General features: G+C 53.7%; 1 protein-coding gene across 5 annotated transcripts in view; it reads left to right on the top strand.

Moving 5' to 3' along the window:
- The first annotated feature begins 3,884 nt into the window (after window positions 1-3,884).
- The window catches only part of AHDC1 (AT-hook DNA binding motif containing 1), a 114,434-nt gene continuing 108,499 nt past the window's right edge, over window positions 3,885-9,819 (top strand). For 2 of the 5 annotated variants that reach the window (XM_043506112.1, XM_043506109.1), the window contains exons 1-2: window positions 4,012-4,139; window positions 4,560-4,680. In XM_043506112.1, the coding sequence (XP_043362047.1) occupies window positions 4,584-4,680 (97 nt within the window). In that variant the 5' untranslated portion in view covers window positions 4,012-4,139; window positions 4,560-4,583. Of the gene's footprint in view, window positions 4,140-4,447; window positions 4,681-9,819 lie in introns of those variants that run through there. The other 3 variants (XM_043506110.1, XM_043506111.1, XM_043506108.1) reach the window with 3 other exon arrangements.

Below are 9,819 nucleotides of genomic sequence, written 5' to 3'. Positions count from 1 at the left end.
CCAAGACACGGGGCTGCATCCTCTGTCTAATGGGAATGGAGGAGGCTATGGAGTCTGGCTGGGCTCAGGACTGCAGTTCACGTGGGTGCCCTCAGGCGATGCAGTCACTGGGTGTAAGTGGCAGGGTTGACTCAAAAGCCAATGTGGATTGTTAGGACAGGCACCCACTCAGGACTGAGGCTTGAGTGGGGATTTGGGCAGTTCAGATGCTTTTGATTGTCGTTTAACAGCAAGGAGCTGAAAGCAGCGATGGCACCCGCAGCCCCAGGGTTGTAGGAGAGAGGCTCTGTTCTTCTCTAGCACCTTTGACCCCATGCGCTCAGTGTCCTTCACACGTATTAATGAATTAACCTGGGTCTGGTGGCTCAATGTGATTATCCCCGTTTTGCACAGGGAAACTGGGGCACCAAGAGGTGACGTGACTTGCCTGAGGTCACGCAAGTCAGTGGCAGAGTAGGGAACAGAACCCAGGAGTCCAGACTCTGAGTCGGCGTGTGCTCTAAGCAGGGTCTCTTGCTTTAACCATGTGTGTGTGTCTAGGTACAGGCTGATGCCTGGGCTGAAAGCCATTAGATGGTGAAATTCAATCCAGGGGTTTGGGGATAGAATAAATTCAAGTGGTTTATATAGATTCTCAGACCCCTCAGCTTGAGTTACAACCTTAGGAATGGCTCAGGGCCTATGCATTGTTATTCACAATTGGTGAGGTGCACGTATAAATATTCACCAGTATAAATATTCAGCTAGGATTAATTGCTTCTGGAACAGAGAGCTGTGCAGGTGGCATACCAGAACAGGGCCTCCAGAGCTAGGACTCTTGGTTCGGTTATAAAGTGGTGACTGGGTCACGATTTGTTAGCTGCCACCAGCACCCCGTGCGACATATGTGTGTGTGCGGTCGTGAGCATCGCACAAGACCTACATGCCAACAGAAAGCAGGGGAGGAAAGGTGATGTCCTGTCAAAAGCACTGGGAATTTTGTTACTAGTTTTAAACCAGAGCGAGGGGATGTGGCAGGTCCTACCCAGCTCCTTTTTAATTCCTTGGGGCTTTGGGCCAGGTTGAGATATATTTTTTTATGATAACTATAGACATGAACTTCAAACCCGACAAAGGACTTGGACAGTTTTAAGCAGCTCTTTGATTAATACGTGACCTTTCAATGCTGTGGATTAAATTAATAAATCTTTTAAATTTAAACCTATGCTGCTTGCAATGTAACGTTTTCTGTACAGTCTTCTGGGGGGGGGGGAGATCTGCTCCTCTTCTCTGCCTCAGATGTGTGTTATGCCCTCAACTCCACTATAGTGCGTGTGCATATATAGCAAAAGAGGCAAGAGTACTACCAGGTAAAATCCTATGAGATCCAAATATGTGCATCCTTCTGGATTTTGATCTGTTACTAAAAAATAGCAGAAAATTCAAGGCTGACCTCATGGGCTAAATGATAAAAACAGCCTCTCCACGTGCCGCTCAAACAACACGGATCGTGTGCATGTGCAAATTCTATCAATGATCCAGGTGGAGGGCGCCCATCCTGGTTGCAGCTGCAACATCTAATATCGTGGCGCTCTCTGCATCATCTGCTTACCTACCAGTCCCCGGCAGACCACTGACGTCCCTGAAATCAATGGGGTGAGTGCAATGAACAGGACTTAGTCCTAGGTGTCTGATACCCAAATGTTAATTAGAATTGAATACACAATAAGCAACCTAGGAGTGTATGTGTGGGTGATATAGCCCGGTGGTACGTTTTCTGTTTCATCTGCACCTATGTGTTACTTTATTGATGACTCATGCATGATTAAAATTCTAGTGATATTCCCAAACCCCTGGAGTTAACCCTTCACTCATCACTCAAGAAAATAAAATGTCATAACAAACATCAGTCATAGTATGTATTTTAATTGTATTGTATCTATGAGCCTCTGTGAAATTAACAATGAGCAAGTGCTTTGAGATCCTTGGAGAGAAGGCCCTATGGAAACACAAATTCGTATTGAGATGCAGAATGATTGAGGGGGCAGGACACTGGACTGGGGGGGCAGGAGCCCCGGATTCTACTCCCAACCCTGCTACTGACCTGCTGTGTGACCTAGGGCAAATCACTTCCCTGCTCTATGGGGAAAGGAAGTAGTTTTTTTACACAACACGCAGTCAACCTGTGGAACTTCTTGCCAGAGGATGTTGTGAAGGCCAAGACCATAAGAGGGTTAAAAAAGAACTAGATACGTTCCTGGAGGCTAGGTCCATCAATGGCTATTAGCCAGGATGGGCAGGGATGGTGCCCCTAGCCTGTTTGCTAGAAGCTGGGAATGGGTGATGGGGTAGATCATTTGATGATTATCTGTTCTATTCATTCCCCCTGTGGCACCTGGCATTGGCCACTGTCGGAAGACAAGATACTGGGCTAGATGGACCTTTGGTCTGACCCAGTATGGCCATACCTATGTTCTGTTTCCCCTCCTGTTCTGATTGTAATCTCTTAGAGGCAGGGTCTGTCTCTTAGTAGGTGTTCGCACATCACCGAGCATGAAGCGGTACCAATCTTGGCCAAGACTTCTAAGCATTACTGTGATCCCAGTGCTGATAATGCAGTTCCTCGGGCTGTCGATTCCCTCACCACGTTTTACGTGAACAAAACAGAAAGTGAAAAATGGTCATGCTGTTTCCTAATGCTTCAGGCACAGCTTTGGATTTTGCACATGCAATTTTACCATGCAGTTTTGCGCGTTTGTGTGTTTGTGTGTGTGTGGACTGGGCATATGAGGAATATCCACTTGTCCACAACCCTGTACTGCCCACTCCAAACGTTCACACATCACGTGTCAGGGCCCCAAGCACCATGCAATTGGCTTAAAAAGCAGGAGACTCTTTAAAGAGAATTCAGCTGGGGCGCTTTTCATTTGCCTTCTTGTTTGTGACACTTTAGGAGGCCTTGGGGTCACATTTTCAATCTTTTGGCCACAACCAGGGTTAAAAACTTACTTGTTTTTAATGAAAGGTGAGAGACTCTTGTACTCACAAGACTCCAGGGGCTGGGGCTTTAATAAATACACCCAATACCATGGCAACCCCAGCACAAGTGGACTCCAAGCCACATGGAGGTGGCTTGAATATTGAGGCTGATGTTTCCAAAGCCACTGTACAGGATTTGGATGCTTCCTTCCCAATGGGACTGGGACGTCTAGATCCTCTCAAATGGCTTTGAAAATGTCATCCAGAATGTACACAGCCACCCCAGCCAGAAATAGGGAACCCCTAGACCCTCCACCACCATTGCCCCGACACTAGCGCTGAATCCTGCAATCCGGAGGTGGTGCAAGGCAGTCCCTGTCTCAGCTTTGCTAGCACCTGGCCTGAGCCCTAGTCCATGGCCCAGACCCTGGTGCCATCCCCTCCCCATGCCATAGTCTGTACTGACTGAGTACCAAAGAGAAAACCACCGGGGATTGGGCAATGCTGAAACAAAGTGGATTTCCCCCATCCTGTGTGCATTTAGGTAGCAAGATCATCAACCCCTAGCTCCCTGGGACTGTCTCTCTTTGTCTCTCCCCCAAATATCCTGGCAACAGCAGGGAGGAGAGCCCTCCAGCAGCCCCGCCGGAATGGAAGGCGAATCCCCCCCCCCGAGCAGTAGAGAGCCTATGACACACACGCCCCGGAGCAGTTCCGATTCCACCCAGCAGAGGGCAGCGGTGCCACATCCCGGCAGTGAGGGGGGGGACAAGCCCCCCCCCCCAAAAAAAACCAACCAAACAAACAACCACCAGCCCGTCCTGCGGTTCCCAGCAGGCTGCGTCCGGCGGGCCCCGGAGCCTGGCGGTGGGTGCAAAGTTCAGCCCCAAACTTGGCAGAAGTTGGACGGCCGGGCGCGCGCGCGCGCGCGCGCGCGCGCGCGGCGGGGCTCCGCGCCTCCCCCGCCCCGCTCGGGCTCGGCGGGGACTACAATCCCCGGCATGCCCCGCGGGAGCGCTCCCTGGGGTTCCGGCTCGGCTCCGGCGGCTGACAGGCGAAGGTAAGCAGAAGTCGGAGGCAGGCGGCGGCGGCGGCAGCAGCCCCCAGCGCTCGGGAGCGGCAGGAGGCGGCGAGCCCGTCCCCAGCCCCGGCAGAGCCCGGCAGGCAGCGCGCAGCAGAAGGCGAGAGAGGAGAGAGAAGGGGGGGGAAGGAGGAGGAGGAGGAAGGAGGAAGGAGACCGGGGGGGGGGGGACGAGCAGCCTCCGCTGCAAAAGCCAGGGCTCTGCTCTGTGTCTTCATTTCCTTTTCCCACCCAGCCCCGAGAGCCGCGGCGGAGGGTGGGGAGCGCGGAGCCGGGGAGCGATTCCTCCCGGGCTTGCAAATCCCCCCCCCCCCGCCCGCCCCGCAGCCCCCCCCCCCTCCGCTCCTGGCTTTTCTTTTGTGTGTTTCCCAGGCGGAGAGAGAGCGAGAGGCGGGAGGGAGCGGGGCAGATCGGGGGGGGCAGGCAGGCAGGCAGGCAGGCAGGCGGGGGGGGGGGCCATGTCCAGCCGAGCTGCCTGCGGAGAATGTGAGCGGAGGCGATGAACATGCTGTCATTGAAGGTGGCCGGTGGTGCTGAGGGCTCCATGAATCTCTCTGGCAGCAAAGACTCAGCCCCCGTGGAAGAGAAAAACCTGCCCCGGCGGGCGGCTTCGGAAGGGCTGGGTGCCCCGCAGCCGGCTGGTGAGTACCAACCTTTGCCTTTGCCTTGCCCCCCCCCCCCGGCCCCTGGGACCCCCCCCCCAGCTGCTCCGCTCAGCCGGCTCCTCGGGGCTGTTGGGTTTGCCAATCGACCCCCCCCTCCCTTTCCTCCTCCCCCCCCCCGGTAATGAGCTAATCTAGCAACTTGCTGCAGAGTGCTTGGGCAGCAAACTCTGTGGGGAGGGGGTTAAAGGGCAGCATGCAGTCCAGATGAAACAGCCTTTGTCTCCCCGTGTAGCAGCTTGGCAGCAGTTGAGGCCAAGCGGGTTGTATTTCTCTTATTTCCTGTCCGCCCTCCCCGAAGCCCACACCGCTCCGGTGACTGCCTTGCAATATGCTCTCCATCTCTCGGTGGCTGCCTTTCTGTGTGTGTGTGTGTGTGTGTGTGTGTGTCCCCCGCCACCCCTTAAAAAAAAATCCCTACCGCAAATCGCTTTAGGTGTAAACACTAAACATGCAGATGGGGGCGATGCAGGCAGGGGCTGTGCATTTGAGAAGCCCCAGAGTAAGAGGATATGTTTACTAAGTGGCGGGGGTGAGTGGGTGGGTGGGGAGCTGCTTTGAAAGCGAAGGGTGGGTGGCGAGGGGAGGGGGGGGGTTGGAATGGAAGATCAAGCCAACAGTCCTTTATTATTTCAGCATGTGGGTTTGGTTCTAGGCAAAAGCGTGGGGGTGTCGGGGACAGACGCCTCCTGGCTCTGGCTCATTCCCCCCCCCTCCCGCCCCCCGTTTGGCAGGGTGAAGTTGCATCCTCTGTGAGAGTTGTTCCCAAATTGCTGGAGTTTTAATTGCAGTTCAAGGAGCAAAAGCCGCAGAAATGTTTGGCGAGGGGGATATGAAGGCAGTGGGGAGGGGGGCAGGGAGGTAAAGGCTGGGGTGGGGAGACATTGTCTGGCAAGCAGAGTTGTGTGCGCGCTGGCAGGGCGGGGGCGAGTTACTAGAGCCAGTGTTACCTGTGGAACAAAGTCACCTACTTCTTTAAATAAATAAATAAGCTTGGAATCTATGTGTTGCCTTTTGGAGGGACGTGATTTCACAGGGTTTCTCCGCCTGCCTCCCCCTGCATGTGGGATTGCTGAGTGACAGCTGTCAGGCTGGCTTCTGTCCACTAGAAGGCAGGCGGCAGTTATAATGAAGGATGTCAACAAAATTTGTGGTGATATTTCTTTTCTCGCGTGTGCGCCTGTGTCTCTGTTATATCAACCCAGCCCTTCCTGCTGTGCCTTCCCCCACCCCCGCCAGCTCCAAAGGGGTGGGGGCTGCTGGACAGCAGAGGGATAGACCTTTGGTTGGTGGGGGGTGCATGTGGGGGGGGAGTTTTCTTTATGGTTCATAAAGGCCTTTAGTTGCAAGCACAGTGAAGGTGCTTGGCTGGGCTGTTCAGGGGGGAATGCTGCACAAAGTCGGATGGATTGGAGACCCTGCTGCTACCTTAAATTCTAGAGAGCTAGTTCTTAGGGGCCAAATTTTTGTAAGAGTCTTTTCTTTTGGATATTTTTTTTTTAGTTCCCCTTGGTGCCAAGATGCTGCACCCCCTGCTTGCAAATAACACACTGGAATTCTTAGCTCAGACCTACACACAGGGTTGCTGGAGTAACTCCACTGAGCGGCACTAGTGGGAGACCAGAACTACCCCCCTGGGTGCTTAGTTGGAAAACACTGAGATTCTTATACATCCAGAAAATCAAACTACCCTAAACAGCCAGGCTGAGGAGACTGAATACTCTGCGAGCTCACTTGGCAGGGGCTGGTTTCTCCCCATGCAAGACCAGGTGGCCTGTGCATAGAGAACTTGGCATGTTGCTTTGGGAGTGGAGCTCAAAAGCCCTATTCTGAGCTCAGTTTTGCTGATATAAACCCAGCGATTAGTGGAGTGACTCCAGATTGACACCACCGTGACAGAGAGCAGACCGGAACCCTAAGGACTTAGGCACCGATTCAGCAAAGCACTTAAGCAGGCGCTGAAGACCCATTGAATTCAATGCAACCTCTTCAGAGCTTTGCTGAATCGGGGCGTGATGACTCACTAGGTGTCCCCTTGCAGTGACTGTCTTCTTGTCTGTGGGATCTGGAGGGGGAGGGGGAAATGCTGCTCTTTATGCCTATGCAACCAGAATAGGCCAAACCATGCCTGGTGCAACTCCACTGCAGTCCATTGCCTCCCGGGCCGTTACGTAGCGGGACGATTTTAGCCCCTTGGACCTCTCTGTGCCCTCGCTCATGCTGGCTTTGCACTGAGCAATCACCCCACTCCCTTCCTCTAAAGCAAACGCAGAATAGTCTGGCTGTGTTGCTTTCCATGGAGCTGCTCCCGGTTGGCACCAGTGTTGCTCAGAGCAGGATTGGCCCTGTTGCCTTGAATGGGGGGTTGAAGGGGAAGTATTGGCACCATGGTGGGAATGGGGTGGGCAAGGACGTGATGCAGAGTTGGGAGCTGGAGGCTGGGGGAGGAGAGGCAAAGGAAGGTTATAGGAGGCTTGAAGGGGCTGGCTGGACAGAGTGCCTGCCCTGGCCTCCTTACAAGAGGCAGCAGGGACCTGGGGCAGTCTATTTCTGCTGAGATCCCGAGGAAAGCTCTGGGAGAATTGTAGGCTTCTATAAATAGTGTGTGTCAGCCAAGTGGAAACAGGGCCTTGAAATGCTCCTGCTATTCTCTCGAGTGCTGGAAACGAGCTCTCGGTAAACAGGGCTTTGGTGGGGAGGGCCCTTTCCTACTTCTGGACTTGTAATGTGGGTGGATGGGGGGGATTTCTGCCTGGAAGTGGAGCCCAGCACCCCACGGAGAAGGGGCTTTGGACGCCAGCCCGTGGCTCTGTCTGGCTGGATGTGCGGTGGGTCTTTTGCATTGGAGATCTTCTCCCTTGCCCTCGGTGCATCGTAATGGTCAGTCTGGTATGTGCTGTCCTGTCGGGCTGAGCCTTACTAAAGTGACTAGTGATTTTGGGTGCCCAACCTGAGACCCCTTAAAGGGGCCTGGGTTTTCAGTAAGTGCTGAGCATCCTCCCTCTGAAACTTAGGCCCCTTTAAAGTGGATCAGGTCAGGCCTCCAAAATCCCAAATAGCTTCTGAAAATCCTGCCCCTCATTGAGTGCGTATGATCAATGTATCCATTGTCGACTCGCTAGATCCATGGGGGCTCATTGTCTTCTCCTCTGGCATGCCACCATTGACTTGGAGTTATTCCTGATTCTACACCTGGTACGAGCGAGGAGTGACTCGGATCTGAGTTGTTTAGCAAACCCATTGTGTGGTGTGTGTGTGTGTGTAGACCATGTTTTTGGCCATATCGCTGGAAGGGTCATGTGAAACATACAGTATATCCGTACATTTTATATCCATGCGGAATAAAAGCCAGCAGGAGATGCTGTTCCATTTCCAGCCCTGCTGATAACCTGGACATCTGTTGGGAATAAAAATACATTTTCAGCTGTTGCCTCTGCCTTTCCCCACCACCTCTATGTCAGGTGATGCACGAGGGGCGCTCGAAAGCCCTGACTTTTGGTGTGTTTGGGACAGACAGGTAAAGCTTTGCTTTGGAGCTTGTGTGTTGTCTTCCATGCTGGGGAGCATGAAAAGTGTGTTGCCCTGTGGCCTTCTGGGACACATCCCCTCCCACACTGGTACTCGCTGGTGCAATTCGTTGCCCCTCTGCTCTGCTGTGAGGCATTGTCTGTTGCACAAGAGTGCGTTGCAGTGCTTGCTGTGACTCCGCCTCTGTCGCACACCCGTTCTGGTGCATTGCACAGCTCCCCAGGACACTTTGGCTCTCTTCCATAAATATGTGACTGCATTGCTCACTGGGGCATCTGTGCACGCCTGGGGCAATGGCCTGACCACCATGACGTGTTCTCTGGCTGGTGCGTATGTGCGAATGCATTGCACTGTGCCCTATGGCTCCTAGGCTTTGTGCACGTGCATATATTACTGACTGTGAAATAACTGGTGTGTCCCCCTGTGCATTGCAGGGCCAGTCATAATGCCTCCTTGCACGTACTAGTGTATTGCACGGATCAGCAGGACACCTTTGCTTCTTTGCGCACTGTCCTGTGCAGAGCACTAGTGCACCCCCTCTCTCCTGCATGCTCAGACTGGTGCTTTGCACTAGCCATTGCCACGTCTCTTTGGTCCCTCGTGTGCACATGCACTGGTGCATTATATCGCCCACCCTTTCACCTTTGCTTGAGCACATGGGTAAGTATTTTGTTTCCACAGCAAAATGTAGCTTTAAGGCTGTAATTTTCTTCAGATGTGATCTCTGAGGTCGCTGCTGCAATTCTTAGTGGGGTATATTCTGGAGCCCGGGATGAAAGGGATGTGACACACTCGGGATAGTTTAGTGGTGTAAAGAGAAACAGAGTTTCTGGAGTTTACTGGGCTGCGTTCAGGGCCCGGCTTGCTTGCTGTCGAGAGGGTAGCATGTGCTTGCAATGTGATAAGGTGTGTGAGGAAGGCGTCCCATTTCCAGCTTGGCAGTACTCGTCCATTTGGGCTGGGAGCTTGCTGAACAGGGCTTGGTCTCAGAAAAGCACAAAGATACATGGGGCAAGTGGGGGGCTGAGTCCCTGTTCCTCTCTGTGAGTTGGCTGCTGGGGCTACACATGGGGAAGATTGGCGCGACGGTCTCCTCTGCTGGGCTGGTGTCAATCACCGGTTCCATTGGCCGTCACAGAACTGGCTGTCCCCGTGCGTCCTGGCTGCAAAAAGCAAAAATCGGCATCAGAGAGTCCTGCCGTGACCAGAAGAAGGGCGTCAACGGGAGTCAAAAGTTTGACGGCGAAACGCGTCCCTCTCCTTCCTCCCTGCTCCCCGGCACTGCACCTTGCCCAGCACTGAGACGGGCTGATGTTTTCTTGGCATGGGGAAGGCTGCTAGCCCCAATGCCCTTGGGGTGGGGAGGTTCGTGGAGCATGGAGAGACCACTCAGGGGATCTAATTAACTAACAAAGCCCCCTGGCCCAGGGGAAGCAGGGTGCTGGGGGGGATGTTGGGTGGAGCAGGTTTCCAAACAATGGGCTGCCCGCTGGGGCTAGTTACTTGCCTGGGCAGGAGGGCTGCCCCAGGGGAGCATCTGTTAGAGCTTGCAGGATGCATGCAGAGCTGAGCTGGGGAGAGAGACGCGTA

Source organism: Dermochelys coriacea, chromosome 19 (assembly GCF_009764565.3).
Source record: "Dermochelys coriacea isolate rDerCor1 chromosome 19, rDerCor1.pri.v4, whole genome shotgun sequence".
Classification (NCBI taxonomy): domain Eukaryota; kingdom Metazoa; phylum Chordata; order Testudines; family Dermochelyidae; genus Dermochelys; species Dermochelys coriacea.
The sequence above is the reverse complement of the archived record's forward strand: the minus strand, read 5'-3'. Positions and strand labels throughout refer to the sequence as shown.